Below are 22,163 nucleotides of genomic sequence, written 5' to 3' on the forward strand. Positions count from 1 at the left end.
CCCTCTCTCCCTCTCTCCAGGGGCACGACCCCCTCTGCCCACAGCATCAGCGGGACAGCGGCATCCCCAGCCGTGCAGATCCTCAGAGCAGTGACCCCCACCGTCTCCGCGCTCACAGCGGACTGGCCACGTCCTCGCGTGATTTCCTTCTCCCTACTTCTCAGCACCGGCTTCGCTGGCCCCGCAATCCCTGGAAAAAATAAGCTCGGGAGGTGAAGAGTTGACTGGGTTTCTGGGTGTTCTGTTTTCTGGCAGGTGGTTTGGGAAGCGTGAAGGAGGAGTTTGGTATCATTTTTCTTTCTTTTTCCTCTTTCGACGTCAAACAAATGATGAGAATCCCGCTATAGGTGCCCGGGAGCCAGGGGCGAGGCTGCTGGGGGGACGGTAGAGGGTGCTCTGCTGACTTGGGGGGTTCGGTGGGTTTTGGGGCGTTGGAGTCCGGCTGGCCTTGGGCCGGAAGAGGCTGCCCTGCTGGGCGCTGTTGCTATTGGTGACGGTGGCGTGGTCCGGCTCACCGGAGTCACTCTCAGTGTAGCTGTACGCCTGGGCCCGCGAGATGCCCTTCTGCTGGCGCCTCCAGGAGTTGTAGTACGTGGGGTCGCTGATGTAGTGGTTGACGAAGGAGTGGGCCTTCTGGGGGTTAGGGTCGACCTCGTACTCGCTGTCACTTCCCTGCGAAGACAGAGGATCGGGACATCAGTGGCCTTGTGGGGTCAATTCAGCACGGCCAGGGCTGGAGGGCACAGGGTCCTGAGGCACAATCCCTGTGCTGCCCCTTTCCAGCCTTAATTGGGGGGAGGCGCCCTCACTGCCAAGTGGGCACTGTACCCGGATGCCCTCTTCCTGCTTCTTCAGAGCAGAGACTGGACAGAAAATCTGCACCATAGTGTTGGCTCAGGGCTGGAGGAGACAGTTGTCCTCCGTTATCTACAGCCATGTTCCAAACCTTCAGTGGATGCCTGGAACCTGAGATGGTCGCGAGCCCCACGGATGCTATGTTTCCTTACATCCACATCCACGGTAAAGTTTAACTTATAAATCGGGCACGGCCGAGAGGAAGAACCACAGCCATCAAATGGAACAATTAGAACAACATGCTGTAAGAAAGGTTATGCGAATGTGATCTCTCTGTTTATCTCTGGAATTTTCCACTTCATACTCTGGGCTCACAGTTAACCACCAGCAACTGGAACCACAGAAGCAAAACAGAGGGGTAAGGAGGAAGGATACCCAAATTGCCATCTTTTTTTCCAATCCAGGTGCAACTCACATTAACATAAAGCTACATTGTTTTCAGTGTGCAACTCAGGGTGTTGGGTTTGCTCTCTATGTTGTAGACCCTCCCTTGTACTAGCTCAGAATGTTTTCATCACCCCAAAGTAAAACCCAGTCTCTCCCCCTCCCACTCCTCCCTCTGCAACCACAAATCTGTTTTCTGTCTTCGGGGATTTACCTATTCTGGACGTTTCCTATTAATGGAATTATATAATATGCAACCTTCCATGTCTGACTTCTTGACTTAGGGCAAGGTTTTTGAGGTTCACCCATGTGTAGTAATCTGGGTTCAAATGGATTCAGGGGACCAACAAGAGCCAGATGAAATCTTTGGAGGCTGCTAGTGAACAATGTAAGTGCCTACCCAGTTCCAAAATAAAAATGACACTTGGTTACAAAATAAGCACAGGAAAATATCAACAAAGGTTCTGAATTTTCATGCGGTGACAACTGCGGGCCCCACCCCCCTTTGGAAATGTAAAATATCAAGTTGTTCTTAAATGCCTTGGGGTACTCTGCTGCTCTAGGTACAGGCCTCATCCTTCTCCTGGGGATGGAGACAAGAGTCAATCTGGGGTGTCAAGTAAAATTCGACTCATGGAACTAAAAATATGGCGCACCCTTCCCCCACCCCTCCCAGCAATGTTTTGAGAACTAAAAAGACAACAGATGGGAACTCTTTGGGAGAGAGGAGCCTAATGTTAGTGAAGGGTGCACTCCCAACGAAAGCTACCCGCTTTCCTCACCCCCTGCCTACGGATGGCAGCCTGGGTGCAGTTAGCAAGAAAACTCAGCCCCAGGCAAATGCGTTGGGGACGGTGCACAGAGTTCTGCTTTGCAGGTAGAGAAACTGCAGCTGGACCTTTTCCCGAGGGTCCCCGCCGTGGGAAATGCAATGCACAGTGTTCCGACTTGGGCCCTCTGGGGACACTGGAGCAGGCCCTCTACATGACCGCCCACTCGCTCCTCTAATTGGTTTGCACACCTCTGTGCCCAAGCTACCAGAGCACAGGCCTGTTTGAGGACTGAGGAGGACCCAGGGCAGAAAGGGCGTGGCTGGAGGCCATGGTCTAGCTGGGCGGCCACACTGGCCTGCCAGGTTTCCCCCAGCCCTGCAGGCTCTGCACTGCTCCACTCCTGCCTGGAGGCCCCGGGAGGGAAGGACCCTCCCTCCCCCAGTGGGGCCGAGGCCTCCCATCCCATCTGCTAAGTCATGTTCTCTGGCCCCTCTCCTCACCCCTCCTCACCCCTGCCATCCCCTTACCAGCCCCAGCAGACACTCCCCACTGCCCAAGACAACAGAGGGCCCTGCCCCCAAGGCACAATGCAAGTCTCCCCCCATTTTTTTTTCTTTTGCCTACTGCCCAGCTGCCGTCTGGGGAACAAAAGGGACACACAGGCAGGAGAACTCCATATGCTGAGGGTGGGCACCTGAGGCTGGGGGTCACTCCTGGAGGAGCGTGAGGGGCTAGAGGGAGGGGGATGAGGGGAGCCTGCCCCACAGGTTCCCTCCCGGGTCCAGTCTCACAGTGTCCAGCATTTCCAGAGGTTCTAGGATTTTAGCCAGCCTAGGTGCCAGCCTTGCAGAGGAGACCCAGGTCACTTGGGCTGCTCCAGGGTCAACAGTCTCTGGCGTGAGGTGACAGTGGCATGGTCAAGTCTGCTCTAGCCCTTGTCAATGGGGAAGTGTGGCCCATGGCTCTGGCTCCCTCAGCCTCAGTGTCCTATAAAGTGGGGGCACCCCCACTGTCCACAGGTGGAATGAGGTGACAGAGGAGAGGGGGCTGGGACAGAGTGAGGTGTGCTGGGGGGAGGGGCAGACCTGTAGTGAGGGGCCTTGAACACCCCCCCCAGGGGTCCAAAGGGAATAGGGAAGCTGTTTTTCCTGCTCAGGCCACTGGGAAGTAGGACAAGGTTCAGCTTCTGACCCCTAACCTCCTCTCTAAAGTGGAGCATGTCTGGTGTCTGGTCTGGGGGCAGGATGGGGTCTCTCTGCCCGTCCTGGAGGCCCCGATCTCATTCTTGCAGATCATCACCATCCCAGGGGCTGCTCTTTCTTCAGCACCTCCTGGGTGCTAGGCCCTGGGCAGAGCAGGATCCCTGCCAGAGCTGGGAAAGCCAGAGATGGGGCCTGGGAGAGTCTGGCCCTCCCCCTCCCCCAGCTCTCCAGGGCCAAGGAGCAGGGTCTTTGCATCAGCCATGGCTGTCCCGCCTCCACCGCCCAGAACATCTGTTTCTTTTCGGGGTGGGGGTGGGGTGAGAAGAAAGAGAGCCGGGAGGGGCTCCTATTGCAGCTTTTGGCTCTCAGGGCCTCTGCGGTAATTGAATGCAGCTTCCCAGGAAGGGCCCAGAACAAAGGGGCCTTTCAGGGGCCGTCCTAGCCAGGCCACCAGCCACTGCCTCAGCTCCTGGCCTCTGAGCAGCTCCGAGAGCCACTCAATCAGCAATGACTGGCCTGGGAGGGGGAGCACGGGCTCCAGGCCTGGCCATGGGAGTGGGGAGGGGGGCGAAGGTAGTAGGACCCCAGAGAAAAGACCAAAGCAAAACGGAGGGGACAGAGCCAAGCTCCTCTGCTTTCTTGTTCATCTCCCGAACCAGACTCAGCCAGCGCGGGAGTGAGGAGCCACCGAGGGCTCCGAGACAGGGTGGAGGGGCCGGGCAGGGGTCGTGTCTGGTGTCTGGGAAGAAGGCGTGGCCTCCCAGGGACGTCTGCTCCCTACCTGTGGTCCCAGGGGCCTTCTGCCCTGCCCAGCCCTGTCCCTTGGATACTCCAACCCCTGAGCCAGCCGGCCCACTCCCTGCAGGGCTGCAGCCTCTTGGAAATTAGAGCCAGGTGGGGCTGCCGTCCCATCTCCTAGGTCTTTTTGAAGGACTTCATTGGACATCCCCTCAGAGTTCTGGACTCTGGATGCTACAGTTCTCCCAGGAATATCCCATGAAAAATGGCAGCACAGATACAATGTCATACCTGCTCCCTGTGCCCTTACAGGTAGTGATTAATAGCCAGTGCCTGCCCGCCCCTCATCTGGCAGAGATGCCTGGGGTCAGGGGTCTCAAGGGAGGTCACTGAGGTAGGGTTGGGGTGAGTGAAGGAAAATCTCCTTCAATTCCCCCTGTGCTGGGCAGCTGGGTGAGGCCAGGCTGCAGTGGACACAGCCCTCAGAGCCATCTGGATCTCACGTGAGGCCCAGCCACCTGCCCTTCTGAGCCCTGAGACCAGAGCATGCTGTGGACTTCTCTGAGCCTTTGTTCCCGCTGCCATTAGATGGGGAGCACCCCATTTGCACAGCGGGGTGCTTAGATGTTAACCAAGAACGCTCCAGAGCACGGAGCTCGGCACTCAGCGGGTGCCCATGTGTGGTTTTGCCTCCCTCCCCCTTCCCTGGACTCTCTCTGGGGTGCTTCTCCTCCAGCTGGCCTGCCAGGGCCTGGGTGGGCTGGGGTTAAGGAGAAGCAGGAGACAGGGCCCAGCCTGTGGAGTGGTGGCCCAACCTCATGGACCAGAGGCAACATGGAAGAGACCAGAGACACTCAGCAGGGTGCAGCGCTGCTGGGCAGGCAGGACCACCCCTGAGGCAAAGCTTCCTCCTGCTGACCCAGCCCTGTTCACGCCAAATGAATGTCACCTCCTCAAGGCGGCCCTCCCTGGGCCTCTGCACCGACGGAGTGGCCTTTTCCCAGGACTGCCCCCAGCACTGACCCTGCCCTACGCCAGGGAACACAGAGACGCTTGTGCCCACTTTCTTCCTGCAGCTACTCATTGTGGTTCCGAGACATCTTAACGAGAATGAAACAGGATTCTTGGCACACACACGGTCTCCCCTCGACACAGATCACAGCGCGAAATAATGGAGGGTCTGTCCTGCCCCCTCTGGAGCTGCCACCAGCAAGCCGTGTCTGGGGCTGTCCCGTGGCACGAGCAAACAGCTCTTGATGAAATGCACCGCGGAGTGAGTGAGTGGAAGAGCCCCAGGAGGGCAGAGCCAGTGCCCGCTCCTCCCCGGGCCAACCCAGGTGTGCGGGGTGCGCGCAGGTACACTGGGAAGATGCACTGGAGGCCCCCCCTCAGCCTCCTCCTCATCTCGAAAAAGCCATAACCCCCTCAGTGGCTCCCAGGGGCCCTGAGGACCAAGTAATGTCACCTCCCCAGCCACCTCGAGCCATCCTGGCTCCTAAGGACCACGGGCTCCGTGGGCTCCATAAATAGTATCCCCAACACGATTTGTCCTGAATGTCTTCTTTGAACTTTTTTTTTTTTTTTGGTATTGGGCACTGAACCCAGGGGCACTTAACCACTGAGACACACCCCAACCTTTTTTTTTTTATATATATATTTTTAGTTGTTGATGGACCTTTATTTTGTTTATTTGTATGTGGTGCTGAGAATCGAACCCAGTGCCTCACACGTGCCAGGCAAGTGCTCTACCACTGAGCCATGGCCCCAGCCCACCCCCAACCCTTTTTATATTTTATTGAGGTGTGGGGTCTTGCTAAGTGCCTGAGGCCGGCTTTGAACTTGTCGTCCTCCTGCCTCAGCCTCCCCAGCCGCTGGGATCACAGGCGCAGGCCACCGTGCCCCCAGCTCTTCTTACTTCTTTCAGAGAGGCTTAATGCCATTATAATGAGGGGCCACCCATGACGCTGCCCAGAAATGAGTATCGAGATTAGAAGGCGGATGCCATGGGTTTGGCCTTTCTTCCCCCATTGAGATTAATTTCTGTGCTAAAGATTTTTTTTTTTCCCTACCAAACTTGGGCTGTTATTTTGAAAACGGAGTTGGAAGGCGGCCATAAGTGCATTTTTAGAAGTTCCGTCAAATGAGCCACAGGCTCGTTCAGTCTCATCGTTGGGTGTGCCTCCCTCTGCCTGGAGCCCCTTCTGCACCGCTCGGAGCACAGCTCTGGGCTCCCCAGTTTCACTGCTGGGGGAGAGCCGGCCCCTCCCCTCTGTCCTTCCGCACACGGCTCCACTGTGGCTTCTCTCTCAGGGAATCCTGTGTGCTTGTTTATAAGTCAAATTGACTTTTGTTTATTACCATATCACAGGAAAGCGGCTGCACCGATTGCCTCCAGTTTGGGAGAGTGAGAGTTGGGTGGTCTGACTTAGAACATGAACCAGGAGGCATATGCCCAGCTCACGTGGAGGGGGACTTCAAAAAGGTAGGCGGTGATTCTCTGGAGCCACTGAAACTTTGGAGGAAGCTGCTGATGGTCTTGGGGGACATGTGGCATCAGCTCCGTCATCTTCCCACAACGACTTCACAGTGGTGCCACACTCTAGACACCGCCTTGAAGCAGAGTGGGCTTACTTATGTGTGGACGGAGGGTACTGGAGCGGGCCAGCTGCCTTGTCTCCGAGTCTCTCTCTCCCAGGACCATGGGGAGCTCCTTGGGGAGGGGGCAGAATCATGTCTCAATCACCTCCATGTCCTATGAGTGAGCTCCAGGAGTGAGCCTGGAGACGTGTGTGTGTGTGTGTGTGTGTGTGTGTGTGTGTGAGTAGAGCCCTTGCCTAGCATTTGCAAGGCCCCAGAAGACGGGGGGGCACCCGCGCTCACTGCTTGTGAGCACAGAGGAATGTTTTCTAGCTGCGTCAGGGTCCTGTCTTGCCTGTAGTTGCAGAATCTAGGAGCTGGCTGCCGGGGGTGACTGACACCTTCCAGGGAGCATCCTGGATGTCCTTCCCGGGACCACTGGTGAGCCGGGCCCCCACTTCCCTCTCCCAGCAGCCCTGTGGCTGCACCACGCTTCCAGCCTCAGGAGGGTGAAGGGCTGCCGAGGACCCTCCTGGTCACGGGGTTGATAGGGGACAGAGTGCCCTCCTACGCCAGGCTCAGCCACCCGGAGCCGCCTTTCCTTGCCTGCGGCCACAGCAGCCCTCTGTGGTCACAGCTGCATGGGGGTCTTTTGGGGAACACTTCAATGCCTAGAGCCCCCTCCTCTGAGTGTCTTTGTTCTTCAAGGACAGGCTTGAATTTGTTTCATTTAAAAAAATCTATGGTTATTTGTCAAATGTATCAAATTAGCGAAGTGGCAGGAGTGCTCCGTCTCCTTAAGCGTGTCATTGACGGGTTCTGAAGACTTTTCCAGAAAGGTCTGCAGGGAGGGGACACCGCTGGCCCATGGGTAGGTCCTGGAGACAGGGCTGAACCAGGACCCGGGCTCTGCAGCCAGGAGCTGGCATCTGGGGCTGGCACCTCTGGCTCTTGGACCTAAGCTACCCCACTCCACCTCTGATCCTCCTCTGTACAAAAAGAGGACACCAATGCTTCAGACGGTTGTCACCCTCATGTGGTGAGACACGAGGGACACAGGGGGGTGGGGTCACCATTGTGACTTCTGATGTGTGAGGGAGGAGTTGGTGAAAAAGATATGATAACTTTAAACCATGCGTCTTTGTGGTAGTGTCCTGGGAACCTGTACTTGGCCTTGAGTCTGCTTTGGTTGATTAGCTTCCTAAGTGACCTTTGATTTCATTTTTTAAAATTTTTCATTTTTTTTTTTTTTTGGTGGTACCTGGGGTTGGAACCACACACCCAGCCCTTTTTATTTTTCTTTTTGAGGCCGTATCTTGCTAAGTTGCTGGGGCTGGCCTCCAACTTGTGATCCTTTTGCTTCGGTCTCCGAGTGGTTGGGATGACAGGTGTGGGCCACTAGGCCTGGCTGGTCTCTAGGTGTTTTAATTAAGTCACTGTTGATGGAGTGCACAGGTCCCGGCCCCTGTGGACACCACATACAGGGACTACGTGGTGATCCCGATGGCTGCTTTTCTGGAACAAGGCCTCCAGAGCCAACGGACCCAAGACAACATGGCTGAGCCCCAACACAAACCCGAGCTATCTCCACCTCCCCGGGCCGGCACCCAGAGCCTGGGCTGGATGGACCAACCCCAAAAGGAGTGTGGGCATTCTGCTGTGACAACTGCCCTCTCCCAGGACAGTGCTCCCGGGGAGGGACTGGTTCCCAGTTGCTGTGGGAACAGTGCTCAAGTGATGGGCTTCTTTAAGCCAATCAGACCAAGGGCTTGGCAGAGGGAGGGTTCTGGGCACTCTGGGTCCACCCTGAGCGGACTTCTGAGGCCAGCTGGTCTGCAGCACAGGGTGTCTTTCTTTAAGGCTAGGAGGCCCTGGCAGGGTCTCCTGGCCGTGGGACTACTCTGTCCCCAGGAGATTCCTCCAGATTCATGCAGAGCGGGTGACAAAAAGGCCTTGAGATACTCAGGCAATCTCTCCTGTCCTGGAGGGCTTGTCACTGAGGTTGAGCCCAGGCATTAAAGGTGGGGTAGTGGTGTGCTCTGCAGAAGGTCAAAGGCCACCAGGCAAAGCAACACAGGAAGCCCCTCTTGCCGGCTGCTTCTAACCACAGCAGAAGCACATCCCAGGAGTCCCATGCAACTGCCCCATGGTCAGAGAAAGTCCCTTTATCTTTGCCAATTCTACCTTGGATGTCTAGAATCTAATGCTGGTCACCATCTTTGGGGAAAAGAAAGAAAAGTTGTGTTAGGGGAAGGGCCCAGCCTGTGTGTGCTCGTGAGTCCCCCTAGTCGGTGTGGCCGCACGAAGTTAAAAGCTGTCACAAGCTGAATCACAAGGCTTCAAGCAGCTTTGTCCCCCACCAAGTCCCAGGGAAAGCCAGGCTAAGTTGGGGTCTCTGCCCACCAACTGTGAGCTGTGGACGTAGGTGGGCCTTTCCGGCTCCGCCAAGCCCAGCCGTAACCCTGGAGCTGAGCACAGCGGCGCAGGGAGCGGCCTCAGTTCACCGTCGCAGTGCATGGTGGCACCTCCCCGCAGGTCAGCCTGCTCCCTTTGACAGCTCTTGGAATGTCCTCAGCCCCTTAGCTGAGTGTCACCATTGCCTGGCCCACCTGACGACAGCTCTAAGCTCTGTCTTCCAGAGTTCGGGTTCCCCTACCCCAACATAAAAGGCAGCACTGATTGAACGGTTGCTGTGTGCCAGTCCAGGGCCAGACTCTCAGGGAAGTCCCCACAGAGTACCATGAGATGGCCTATGACCACCCCTGCCTGTTCTATGGGGGAAACTGAGGCTCAGAGAGGTAACCTAGCACATCCAGAGCACCCCAGTTCAGAGGGAGAAAGTCACCGACCAAAGCACAAAGTCTCATTGGTCTAACTGCTTCCTGTCCTAGGACCCTGGACCTGGGATCTCCTTTGACCTCAAGGAGCTGGGCTGAGCAGCTGTCCAGGGCTCTGGCTGCAGGGCCAAGTCGAGCTCCTCTTCTCCTGCCCCTTGCCTTCGGCATGCTCCTCTGCTGCTGAGAAGCTGGTGGAGGGTGACCCCCGCCAGTCTAGGGGACCACGCTCTTAGGGGATCTCATGCGATCTAGACCCTGTCAGTCCCGGGGGCAAGCTATGAGCTGAACCAGGGGGTGGCACCTGACGTTCAAACGACTTCTGGTGAGTTCTCGGGCCTTCTTAGTCTCTCTGGCCCCAGGTAGGGAAGGAGGGAAGGAAGAAAACCCATGTGACGGGCCATCTGCCTCCTTGTGTGCTGCAGAGTCCTCTCCCTTCACTGCCCCTCGCTGGGAGGGCTGCTCCCCGCCCTGCCCAGGGCACTCAGCCCCCTGGCCCCTCACCTGAGAGTCGGAGATTTCCGAGGGCTTCTCTGTCAGACTGCTGCTCTCTGCTGGGATGAGGTCGTTGTACTTGGTGACGTCCTCATCCGAGTAGTGGAGGCTGCCGGGGCTGGGCCGGGGAGGGGACCTGGAGAGAACAAGGAGGGGCTGAGAGACGGCCTAGGCCTAACGCAGCAGCGCAGCCTCCCAGGCCACATGGGTTCCTCTTTTCTGTGACCCCACACCTTCCGCTGGCCCTGGGGAGAGGGGCCTGGAGGAGGAGGGAAAGAATGGGCACCATGCTGAGGCCGCCCAGGCACCATGCAGGGTGCACGGACCCTCTGGCTGCCTTCAGGGCCCTGGAGCCTGGGGCTGGCTTGGTGCAAACAAGATTTTCTGTGTATTCACAGTGGGCAGGGGACACACAGGGGCCTAGATGTGCGTATGGTGGGCGGGAGATGTAGGGAGAGGCAGGAGGTGAGGCCGTTGGTGAAATGGCCCCTTGTTCCATGAGGCAGGGCCCTGGAGCCAGCCTGGCGGGCTGCTGTGGCATGCAGGGCCCGCTGGGCCTGCCACACGGCCTCCAGTGGCCCTTTCTCAGGAAGGTGGGATTTGGCCAGGGATGAGAGCCTGTGAGCCCCGCCCTCCGTCCTCCCCTCTGTCCCCCACCGTGAGCACACACATGGCTTGTCCCTCCAAAACAGAGACAGAGAGAAGCTTTGTGAGTCCACCCTGAGAGAGGCCGCCCCCCTTCTTGCTGCGTCCAATGAGCCAGGAATGTCAATAGGGCCGAGGCTGGGGACAGGAGCCCCTGGCTGCAGTCACAACCCCCCTGGAGCTCCTGGGGGCAGAAAGTGACCACATCCTATTGGCAGAGGCCCCAGCAGTGGCCCCTGCCTTGGAAGAGGGCAGCCTGGCAGCAGCAGGGCTGGAGTTAGAGAGGAGCCGGAGCAGCAGAGGCTGGACAGGTGCCAGCGGCTTCCACCTTCCCTCGGCTGCCTTCAGGTGCTGCAGCGGGTGGCAGGTGGGCGGCTGCGGCATTAATATGGACCAGGGAGGGCCTTCCACGCTGTCCCAGATGGGGAGGGGATAGGCCACGAATGACGGGGTCGGGGTGCTCCTGGCAAAGGTCCCTGAGGAGCGGGGTAGGTGCCTCAGTGGGCCCGGCTCACCTTAGGTCTTGTGACCCCCTGCAGGCCGGCACTGGAGCGCTCGCCCTGGGTTAACTTGCAAAAATTCCAAGGTGCTTACATTCTGCTGCCACTGAGGGGTCCACTTAGAACCCACCTCCTCGTGAACTCCCCGGTGCGCCCTGGGCTGTGGCTGCGCCTGGGGGACCCAGGGAACTGTCTCTGTGCCATCGCTCCCAGCCCCAGAGTTTGAATGCGGCTTCCCGGGACCGAGGAAGGCCAAGCGGGCAGCGCCTGCTCTGTGGTCTTCCCAGGGCGCCCCCAGCCTGCACTGCGGGACCCTGAGCTCTGGCCCCACAAGCCCCCATCCCGCACCCCTCCCCGTGCGTGCGGAAGGCCCACTACCTGGTGTACAGGCCGTTCTTCCGGCAGAAGGAGTTTTTGACGGACAGCCGGCGGTTGTTGAGTTCCAGGGCGGGGAAACTGCTTTCATCCAGGCTCATCATCTCCCCGTGGCCCAGGGCTCCGGACTTGGCACTGCTCCCTGTGGTGGGGGGAGAGGTAGACACCTCTCGACCTGTGGCCTCCCAGCCCACCCACTCCCTCACCCGGCAGGGCTCCCCTCTTTCTGCCGAGTTGAATAAGAGACTGAGATGGCATCCAGGAGCCCGATGTTCCCTACCTGAGCAGGCACTGCCAGGAGAGCCACCTGCCCACCCCGCCCTGGCCAAAAGGGAGACACGGGAAAGTCCAGTCCAGCGGCAGGGCTGGTGCCGGCTCACTCACCCGAGTCTGTCTTCTTGGCATATTTCTTGCTCTGGCCTCGGATGATGAGCACAAAGACCAGGAGCAGGATGAAGATGAGGCCCACGAGGGCGATGACCACCAGGAACCACCACTCCTCGTAGAAGGGGTTGGCCTTCTGGGCTGGAATGAGGATATGGGTGTCAGGTCCAGCGTGCTCCTGGCCCAAGCCTCCCGCTACAGCTGGGGCCCTTCCACTGCTCATGCAGATTAGGGTCGGTGGGTGTCTGTCCACCAAAGGGGGAAGAACGGGAGACAAGGTTGAAGGACCGTTTCCTCTTTGGCGAAGGACAGCCTGGGGGCCTTTCACAAAAGGCTCTGGGGTTGCTTCCTTAGGTAAGAGTGCTGGGACTGACTCATGATGTCTGCCAGGGACACAGGAACTGGGGCAGCAGAGTGCTGGCTGCTTGTCCTTCTCCCTCCTGGCCAGGCAGACTTGAATCTGTGTGGGTGCTTCTCTGGCCCGCAGGGGACCTGGGTGAGTTTCCCCAAGGTTCCATGCAGATGGAACTTTTATCTGGTGGCAGAAAGCAGGGACTTGGGAGGCTGGACCCATGGAGCTTGAGGATGCTCTTCCTGGTACGGCTCCCTTCTTTCAAGTACTGTGCTTCATGCACCCAGCCAAGAGGAATCCGGATTGCTGCTGGCGAGGGGTTGCTCTTCTGCCCCAGTCAGAGCATCTCTAGCCCGTGACTCGGTTCTATCAACCTGGGCGAAGGAGCAGGTGCATGTGGGGAGGGGGGAGGCTGTGTTTCTGAGCTCATCCAGCGTGTAGGAATTTTGAGCTGTCTTTGTGCCTTGGAGAAAGGGGCTGTACAACTCCAAGTAGTTAGTGATCTGATTTGGATCCTGGGTGTAGACGTGAGTCCTGTGTGAACTCTGAGATATGCCGGCTGGGAAGAACCAGGAGAGGAGGGGGGGGGTGGCTGACACAGGCCCTGGCCTCAGAGATTGCAGCTTTGGGGAACTGATGGGACATATCATTTTGTGGCCACCCCGATGTTTCTTGTGCCCAGTGTGGGGTCTCTCCTCTTCCCCCACTGCCCAGTCACTGCCATCAGGCTCTGCCATGGGACTCCCCTGCTCCTTGTCCCACAATCCTGTACCTGGCACAGACTGGGAAGGGCTGCTAGGGGTGCCGAAGCCGTAGTCGTTGACTGCGATGACCCGGAAGTCATAGCTCACGCCCGGCCTCAGGATGTCCATGCTGAAGGTGTAGGAGCTCACCTCCTTGGGGATGTCTTTGATGAGGATGTCCCAGAGCCCCTCATCTGCAAGAGCACAGAGAGGGGGTGCCACAGGTGAGAGGAGCCTCGAGTCCTGCCCAAACCCATCCCGCCACTCCCCAAGGCATTGGGTGGACACTGGGTTCAGTGCTTGGTGCCGAGGGGTCCCCAGTGGGTGCTTTTTAAAGACACAGTTTGGAGCGTGTCTTTTATTCTTTGTTACTAAGACATCTGTGAAACATTAATAAAATATGCACAAAGCAGAAAATACAGCAGCAACCATCCCAATCCAGGTTGAACATCCCTAATCTGAAAATCTAAAATCTGAAATGCTCCAAAACCCAAAATGTTTTGAGCACTAGAAGACAGACCACAAGTGGAAAATTCTTCACCACAAAAATTTATTTCAAGAGCAAAATTATTAAACTATTGTGTGAAATTATCTTCAGGCAATGTGCATAAGATGTATAGGAAACAGAAGTGAATTTTGTGTTTAGATTTGGGTCCAAACCCCAAGATATCTTATTTTATATATATACACAAATATTCCAAAATCTGAAAAAAAAAATCCCAAGTCTAAACCACTTAGGTCCCAGGAATTTCGGAGAAGGGAGATCCAACCTGTACCACAACCTGGAGAAATAGATTCAACCTCTTTACCCTTGCATAGAATGAGCTCCACCTCTTCTGTTTTCTGAGTTACTAAAATGGCTGGTAACTCTGATGTAAGAGGCTGCCTAAGATCTTGTCATATGGGAATATTCTACTTCACCCAACCAGGCCCTACCTGTCCTGATCCCCTTTCCTACTTAAAACATGGAGTGGCAGCAGGTGGAAGTAAGAGGACCCACCCCTACCTACCCCCGTTTTTCTTTTTCAGTAACCCTGCAAGGACGTTTCCGTTTTCTTGAGAAGGTTTGGTCAAGTGGCCTGGAGTGGCCGGGACCATTCCCGGCTACCTCTTCTCTTGTTTTTTTTTTTTTTTTTCTTACCAGGGATTGAGCCCAGGGGTGCTTAACCACTGAGCCACACGCCCAGCTCTTTTTAACTTTTGAGACAGGTTCTCACTTAGGCGCCGAGGGCCTCGTTAAATCGCTAAGGCTGGCCTCAAATCTGCGATCCTCCTGCCTCAGCTCCCTGAATTGCTGGGATTCTAGGGGTGCACCACCAAGACCGGCTCCGCTTCGGCTTTTCTTAGGAGCAGAGATCAGAGGAAAGAGGGACGATGTCTCTTGGCCCCTGTCTGTTTGCCCCATGAAGCGAGCTTCGCCAGGGTCCTGTGGCATCCATCACGGTGGCAGGGAGGCCAGAAGGGGCCCCGGCCAGATGCTCTGCGTGGGGTACAGGGACCAGCCTGGCCTCTGGAGGGAGGTACTTTGCTGCTGAGGTTAGAGGAGAGATCATTGGAAATGTCTCCTTGGAGTAAGGCCCCTGGGGCCCTCGTCTGAGCCCTTCTTCTTGGGGACAAGGGGCCAGAGGTCTCAGGAGCACCTTGGGGGACTGAGCTCACAGGCCCTCCCCCAGTGGCTTGCTCCAGGTGTTCACCAGCCACCTGTGGGCCCTCCAGGCTGCCCTCCAGGAGCAGCACCTCCGGCCTCACCCCCACGGCCCCTCTCGACAGGCTCCTGAACTCCTTCTGGAAAGAACTGCCCCTCAGGCTGAAGCCGGCTCCCTGCTCAGCGTCACGTCCCTGGCCTGGAGGACTCAACGTTTCTAACAGAACCAGCATCTCAGTCCAGAGCGCCAGCAGGGTTGCCCGGGCTCCTATCGCTGTTTCTGACTTTTGGACCAAGGACGTGGCAGGACCAGCTCAGGGCAGCCCGTTCCCGTCCAGTGTGGGCCTTGCTGACTTGGGGAAGGTGACAGGAGCCCTGCCGGCCTTCACAGCTCTCCTCACCCAAGGCCCAGCCTCCTGAGCCTCAGCCTCATGGAAGGTCCCATGTTCCCGAGTCTCTGCTTGTCCACATCCTATCTTTTGTTCAATCTCTTTCTTGTTCGGCTGCAAGATTCCTCCAGGGCAAGGCTCTGGCCTTGTTGGTCTCGGTGCAGACTGAGCCCCAGCACAGATGCCTTCTAAGTGTTTGCTGAATAAACGAACCAAGTCTTTCTCCCCTGGCCTGTGCTCAGTTTTGGTGCTTCCTGCCTTGAAAGGCCAGAATTTGGGGCAGGTGACTGGGTTCTCTTGCTCACCTTGCAGAAGCTATTGTGAGGATAATGGCAAGGACACCCTAACTCCTCTGTCCAGCATGCTGGGTCCCCTGCTTTCCTCTCCATGCGAGGGCAACGGTGAGATGAGAAAACCAAGGCTCAGAGAGCTTAAGTCATCTTCCCCAGGTCACTCTGCCACAGAGGCAGAGCTGGAGTTTCCACCTGGGGTGGTCCGGCTCCTGGCATTGAACTTCCTCTGGTGTCCAGGACAGTGCCTGGAGCAATCCAGGGCTAACTCACTGCCCGCAGGCTTGTGGGGGACCCTGCTGCTGCCTTCTAGAAGCTGAGGTCTCCTGCCTGCTGTCTCTCTCCCCTTATTCTACTGCACACAGAGACAAAGGGTGGGGCCGGGGCAGCAGGGCCAGGCCAGAAGCTTCTGGAATGTGTCACTGTGGCCCTGGCCTTCAGCCCTGGGAGCTGGCTGGTCTGCAGGGCCAGGTCCATGGGTCTTTAAGTCCCCAGAGTGAATCCCTCCCGGCCATGCCAGGTACCTCCCCGGCCTGTAGAAGGTGGGATGTTCTGCTTCTTCTGTATAACACAAAGCACAAGCCAGGCAGGGACAGGGTACCACGAGAGCTATTTTGTCCTGAAGATAAGGAGCTTGGGAGCAGAGAGGGAGCATGAGAGGTGGGCAGCAGGCTGGGAGGACAGGAGCTGCCTATCCTGGAACAGGAGGCTTCTTGCCAACAACTTCAGGGGACAGCCATGGCACTTGCCCAGCCCTGGCTCCTGCCCCTCTTCCCCTCAGGTGGAAGAGGGCCTGCCGCGGGGCTCTCTGGGGCTGCTTGGCCCTGGCCTTTAATTAAGTGTAGTCTTGGTCCTTCCTTTTCTGCTCAGTCCTCGACTGCACCTGTGCCGGTACAACGGCACCAACAGCCAGGGCTGGGAGGGCAGAGACGAGCTGATGTCATGGCCCCCAAACTTAGAACTCCAAGGCTCGTGCCGGGCCTCCCTAGGGACACTGGAAAATCAACAGGCTGGAGTCCAGGGCCAACATTCCATAGCTGGCAACCAGGTCGGCCAACGTGGTGGGATAAACAGGCACAGGCCCCGGTGGGGAGAAGCACACAGTGGTCTCCTGGCCAACTCAGCTGCCTGCACTAGAGGGGCAGGGAGGGACCATCTGGAGCGGGGACTGAGCCAGCGCCGTGTGCCTCTTAGGCAGTTTGGCGCATCTGAGCTGCTAGATGGATTAGCTATTGCAACTGTGATTATTAGCAGAATATTAAGACAATGGCTGGTGGCAGCGGCCTTCGGAACTCCTAGAGTTATTAACTCTGCTTTTGGGGATGACTGGCCCTCGACTCTGCAGAGGTGGTACTGATTTGTCTCTGGAATGATTCGATATTCCGCATGGGAAGCTTTAGCTATTGATCCGCTTGAGGACGTCTCATCATGATTATTATTTGCTATCGGGTTAGAGCAACAAAGTCTTTCCTTTCCCGGATTCAGTTACACAACCACAGATCCACATGACACCCAAAACAAGCCTGCTGCGCTCGGCTGGCCGTGGTGCCTCTGATTAACCTAGAAATCTGGCGGCCAGGGAGCAGGGGTCCTGTCAGGGGAGTCCGGGAAGCAGGGAAACAGGAGCAGACAGGGAGCAGTCGCCCCGAGTGACTTATCAGCTGCTCATCCCCTGATGGCTTTGGAAGTTCTTGTGATTGGATTTCAGGCTTGACAGGAGAGGCCGGTGCCAGGCACCAACTGCCAGGGCCGGGATGGCAGAGACGAGCCGACAGGCAGCGGGCCCTCCTCGGCCAAGCAGCGTCCGCCAGGTGCTCAGGAGGGTGTGGGATTTAACCACCGTGCGCCACATTCTTCTGGTTTCTGTGACCATCCTCAACCCAGATCAGACCTCGCCTAGAACTAAGAGTCCTTCTCTGATGGCTTCTTACCCAAGCAAGAGTCCAGCTCAGAGAAGCCCCCAGCCCCCGTTTCTCCCTCCCCAACAGGGCCCTGGCAGCCCCCCACCCACAATAGCACGAGTGTCAGACACGAACCCCAAGTGTGGGGACTCAGGAAGGGGCAGGAAGTGAGCTGTGGAGGCTCTTCCCAGAGGGAGAGGCAGCCCAGCCAGGCAGGGCCCATCCCAGTGCGCGCCCACCTGAAGGCCTGGCCTCTATGACGTAGCGGGTGATGGGCCCTTTGCCAGGGTCTCCGCTGGACCAGTGGATGGCGATGGCAGAGCTGTACCTCACGAGGATGGGCACTCCTGGAGGTCCTGGGGCACCTGCAAACCACACAGTGAACGAGGGGTGTACAGAACCCCCAGAAGCTGCCCAGCCCCTCAACCTGGGCTGGAGGAGCAGGAGTGGGTGGCCAGGCCCACCCTGGCCAAGAGCCTCCAGAGTCACGATGCTGAGGCCCGAGGAGCGTGCTTCCTTCAGGCCCTCCAGGCTGCACCCCACTGGTCACCCCTGCACCCCACTTCCAATCCCAGGGCAGCGGAGGGCATGAGATAAGCAGGAAGGAGTCAGAGGGGTTTGGTCCCAGCCCAGAAATGATCAGATGGGTGACTTGGATCACTTTTCATGTCCCTCCAGTGTGCCTCAGTGTGTCCATCTGTAAGGGCCTCCGGGAGGCTAAGGCTTGACGGGATGTGTCCTGGGGGCGGGGTGGCTGCCGTGAGAGCAGATGGGATGCTGGCTGGGAGGGGGCTGAAGCGCTCCCACTCTCCTTTCGTGGCAGGTGATGGTGACATGGCCCTACCTCCTGCTTGAACTTTCCCTGCCCCCAGCTGCACTTGCTGCTAGGCCAGGTGAGGAGAGGAGGCCCCGGGAGCCTGGGCAGGCGGAAGGAGGAAGAACTGAGCTCCCTGCCACCCCTCTGGCCCGTAGGTGTGTCCAGGGAGCAGCCTGGGACATCGCCAGCCAGGAAACCCGAGCAGGAGACAGGAGGTTGCTTCGGTAGACAAAGGAGTGTCAGGCATCTGTGTGCAGAGGGCCCTGCGCCCCTTCCTTTCTTGGGGAGCACTTGCCAGGGCAAGTGGGGTACCCGACCCTGGGTTGCTGCTGTCTCCAAGCCCCCGTCCCTCCTGCTGTCGTCCACCAAGCCTGCTTCCCCCAGACATGGGCTTGGCCTCTCCAGAGCCCGGCACATAGTAGGTGCTTCCTGGGTGCTTTTGGGACCCAGGAAGGTGCTGGAGTAAGGCGGCTGGGGGCTGCCTGGTGAAAATGGCAGAGAGCCCAGCACTGCACTGAAGCTCCTCCAGGCCAGCAGAGCATGTCGGCCTGGACAGGAGGCCAGGGACTTGTCACATGGCTGGGCAGCTCACTGCTGGGCCTCTCTGTCTGTCCTGCACTGTGGCCTTGGAGGACTTTATCTCCTTCCTCCCTCCCTGCCCCGAGGAGCCTCCTGCCTGCAGTCCAGGGGACAGTAGAGCTGGGTCTTTCAGGTGTGGAGGGCGGGGGTGACCCTGGGACAGGACAGTGCTCAGGGCTGAGGGCGGGGCTGGGGCGCTGCCTGGGGCTCCAGGTAAAGGAGGGCCTGGCTGGGCTCCCTGCAGGCTCCTCTCACCCATACGGGCCGGCCGGCCATGTTCTTTCTTTCTGGGTGTCTCTCCAGCCTCCTGCCTGCATCTCCCACCTTCCATAGAATAGCCACCCTCCGGGTGACCCTCTCCTGTCCCCAGTCACTGAGTAGCCCTCCCTTTGCTGGCCAGGGCCCTTCCTGCTTGTGGGTCCTGGGAAGACTCAGGTGCATGAGTCTAGGGCGGGGCTGGGGTCAGGTGCAGGGTGGAGCTGGCCAGCTGCCTCCAGTGCCCGGCGGCCTTTCTCTTCAGGGTGCCCAGAGACAGGTCTGCTCCTCTGCAGAACCATTCCCGGGAACAGAAAGTGACCAGAAAGGAACAGGGAGGAGTGGCCAGCTGGGGTCGCCAGGGAGAGACAAATCCACCGCACGTGGAAGGACAGGAGACCAGGGTTCTGCTGGGCGCTGCTCCCTCCTAGAGCCCAGGCCTCCTGGGGAGAGGTCCCTGTGGTGTGGGTCGGGAGGCCGAGGGAGGGCAGGGACGTCTGGGACAGGCTGCTGACTTTCTGAGTTAAGGAGGGGGTGGGCAACATGGCCGAGAGGTGGCTCTTGTGTTCAGGATGGGCTGGGCCAGGACTCTGGAGCCTAAACCTGGCGCCACACACAACTGGGGGAGGACGCGAGAGAAGGGGGATGGTTAAGGGAGGTGATCAGGGAGGGCTTCAAAAGCAGAGAGTTCAGACATGCGTGAACACAAGATGGCATTTTGTGGTGTAAAGGTGGCTAGGCGGAGGGTGAGGGGCTTGGCTCTTCAGAGGTTGCCCGCTCCACCAAAATTCCCAGAGGTGCCAAAGTGGTCACACCCTCCAGGTATTCCTGGGATTAGTGCAGATTGCTGGGGAATCCGTCCCAGGGGAATCAACATCTCTGAGCCCGCACCCTGGAATGCACACTGTAACAGGAGCTGAGGGGACTCTTCTGTACCCACTCTTAGGGCATTGGTGGTTCTGGGGCTGGGCCAGGCCAGAGGCAGGGGACCTACTAACCTGCATCCTTCCTGGAAGGAGGTGATGGAGGTTGGGAGGGAAAGAAAGGGGCACGTGGACAGGACTGAGCCCTGGGAGGAGGATCTGGGTTTGTGACTTAAGGATCCCAAGGACTCAGATGCCATTACCCAAGTACAGAGCCCAGGAGGCTGGAGGAAGGGAGGGGATGGGCGGGGGAAGAGCCAGTTCTGCGCTCCCCCTCTGTCTGCAGGGTCTAGCACAGCTCTTGACACCTGGGGGCCCCCTCTGACTTGGGGTGCTGAAGTGCTTCTGGCTCCCCTACCTTCTCCTGGGCCTGTGGTGACATTGGCTTCAATCTCGGGCCCATAGGTGAAGGTCTTGGCTCTGATGCGGAACCTGTAGGTCATGCCCTCGGCCAGGTCCTTCACCTTCAGCCACAGAGGGCTGCTCCCCTTCACGTCCACTGTCACGATCTTGCTGACCCCTGGGGAGGCACAGTGAGCAGGGGTTGAAGAGCTCGTAGGAGCCAGGCCACAGGGCCACTCGGAGCTGTGGGGCAGGGGCAGCTGCCTGAGCCCCCAGACACAGGCCTGTACCCCTGGAAATCAGGCTGCAATGTTACCAGCCCTGTGGCCACTCAGTTTCCCAGAGCACAGTCCTCTAACTGTTCTTGGAGAGAAGCGCGCAGTGGTCAAGGCGTGAGAACATCTGTGAGCTGAACAGGGTCCGGTCCCACCCGGCGGGAAGAGCACTCACCTCCTGCAGCACTTACAACGGTACCCCACACTGACGTCACCCCACTTTTATCTCCTGTATAATGCCCCGTGAAACTTGAATTCTAGGCATTGTCTATCAGGAAAGCCTTCTGTCTTCCCATGAGCTGGAGGGGACACCGGTGACCGGCTCCAGACCCCACCCTGGCCCCACCCCCAGTCCCACCTCTAGTCTCCTCTTTCCTCCAAAGGGAGCTGAGATCCCCCAGGGCCTCCATCACCTGCCCCTTTTTAGGACAGAAATGAGGCTGTCCCGGCACCCCAGGTCCCGGCAACCAGAGGGTGGGCTGGGGGCTGCTTTCAGGTGGGGGTGCTCTGAGCCCAGCCCCTTCACTGCCGGCCTCCCTAAGGGCCGAGCTCCTTTCCCATTCCAAGGTCCAAGCTGGTCACCGTGCAGGGACAGGTTTTGCAGTCCCCGGGCTGGGCTCAGAGCCCAGCGCTGGCCCTGGGTGTCTTTGGGCATGCCTTCCAGCCTGGTTTCAGCTGGTTCTTCTATTGATCCAGGGGATTAAGAGCCCCATACAGGGAGCACCCTAAACATAAGAACAGAGCGCCCAGCACACGGGTGGTGCCTGGTCGATTCATTGAGGAGGGAACAATGAGAGGGTGGGACAGCGGGAGTCAGGACCAGGGACACGGGGCACCTGTTCCCTGACACTGCCGGACACACCCCTTGCCTGCCTGGGCCTTGGTTTTCCCTGCAGGGGAGGGGGCTGCTGGAGTCCTGGGAGGCTGGTTTGCTGCTGGCCCACACCCCGGGCTGGGGCAGGAGCCGGGCAAACACTACGCTGTCCGGACAGGGCTTCGTCCAGTCTCATGGTGAGCTGGGCTGTGACGGGGAGGGTGGGAAAACGTAAGCAAATACAGCTCAGCCGGAAGTTGGTACTGAGCCCCTGTATCTTGTCTCTGTGACCTGTCCCCAGGTCTCCTCCTCAGGCCCCACTCCCCCTTGGTATCATAACGCACAGGTCCACTCTGCAGGACAAGCTCCTGGCACCCAGGTGGTGGCCGGGGAGACTGAGGGTCATTGTTCCCTCCACTGACCCAGAACTGCTGGCAGCAGAGTGTTCCCAGGCTCCGCCTCTTGTACTTGCCAGGCTCCATTGTTGGGAGGCATGAGAGCAAGAGGGATGACCACAGAAGTGGTCACTTCCTGCCACCAGAGCACCATGGCAGGCCAGCCACTGCCCAACAGCTCGCTAGAACCAGCAAGTCCCAGGCCTCAAGCCACCCAGCCTCCTCCCTGCCTCTAAGACCCCGGTCCCCAGGAGATGGGTGATAACAAAAGAACAGCTGTTTCTGGGCACCCTGCTCAGCCGAGCTCGCTCACATCCCGTGCTGGGCAGCCCTGGGGGGAGGAAAGCAGGCAAGAGTCTGATGTCCCCATCAGGGTCCCAGGAGCCCTACCTGGGGCCTGGGAGTGGGGCCTAGAGGGGGGGCTGGAGGGGTCTGAGGGCAGCTTTGATGAGCGGGGCTCCGGTGTGAGGGGCATCTGTGGGGCAGGTCTCTTGATCTGCAGCTGGCAGATGGCATTAGGGGTGCAGTGACCCCCAACTTGTGCATCTTCCTGGGGAGAGGCTCCGAGGCTTTGAGCAGATTCTCCAAGGGGTTACTGACCCTCCAAAGGGCAAAGAAGGTCGGCCCTGGAGGAGGGCTGAGAACTCTGGGGTTCGGGAGGTGCTGGAGTAGGACAGGACT

The 22,163-nt window shown here is 58.3% G+C and overlaps 1 protein-coding gene across 1 annotated transcript in view; it reads right to left on the bottom strand.

Moving 5' to 3' along the window:
* Window positions 1-318: 318 nt before the first annotated feature.
* The window catches only part of Sdk2 (sidekick cell adhesion molecule 2), a 144,996-nt gene continuing 123,151 nt past the window's right edge, over window positions 319-22,163 (bottom strand). Inside the window, exons 39-45 of the mRNA XM_077801289.1 lie at window positions 20,015-20,176; window positions 17,322-17,447; window positions 12,887-13,051; window positions 11,763-11,903; window positions 11,382-11,520; window positions 9,868-9,994; window positions 319-672 (exon numbers count right to left, since the gene is read on the bottom strand). Coding sequence (XP_077657415.1) covers window positions 319-672; window positions 9,868-9,994; window positions 11,382-11,520; window positions 11,763-11,903; window positions 12,887-13,051; window positions 17,322-17,447; window positions 20,015-20,176 — 1,214 coding nt within the window. The remainder of the gene's footprint in view (window positions 673-9,867; window positions 9,995-11,381; window positions 11,521-11,762; window positions 11,904-12,886; window positions 13,052-17,321; window positions 17,448-20,014; window positions 20,177-22,163) is intronic.

This window comes from Urocitellus parryii, chromosome 7 (assembly GCF_045843805.1).
Source record: "Urocitellus parryii isolate mUroPar1 chromosome 7, mUroPar1.hap1, whole genome shotgun sequence".
Taxonomy (NCBI): domain Eukaryota; kingdom Metazoa; phylum Chordata; class Mammalia; order Rodentia; family Sciuridae; genus Urocitellus; species Urocitellus parryii.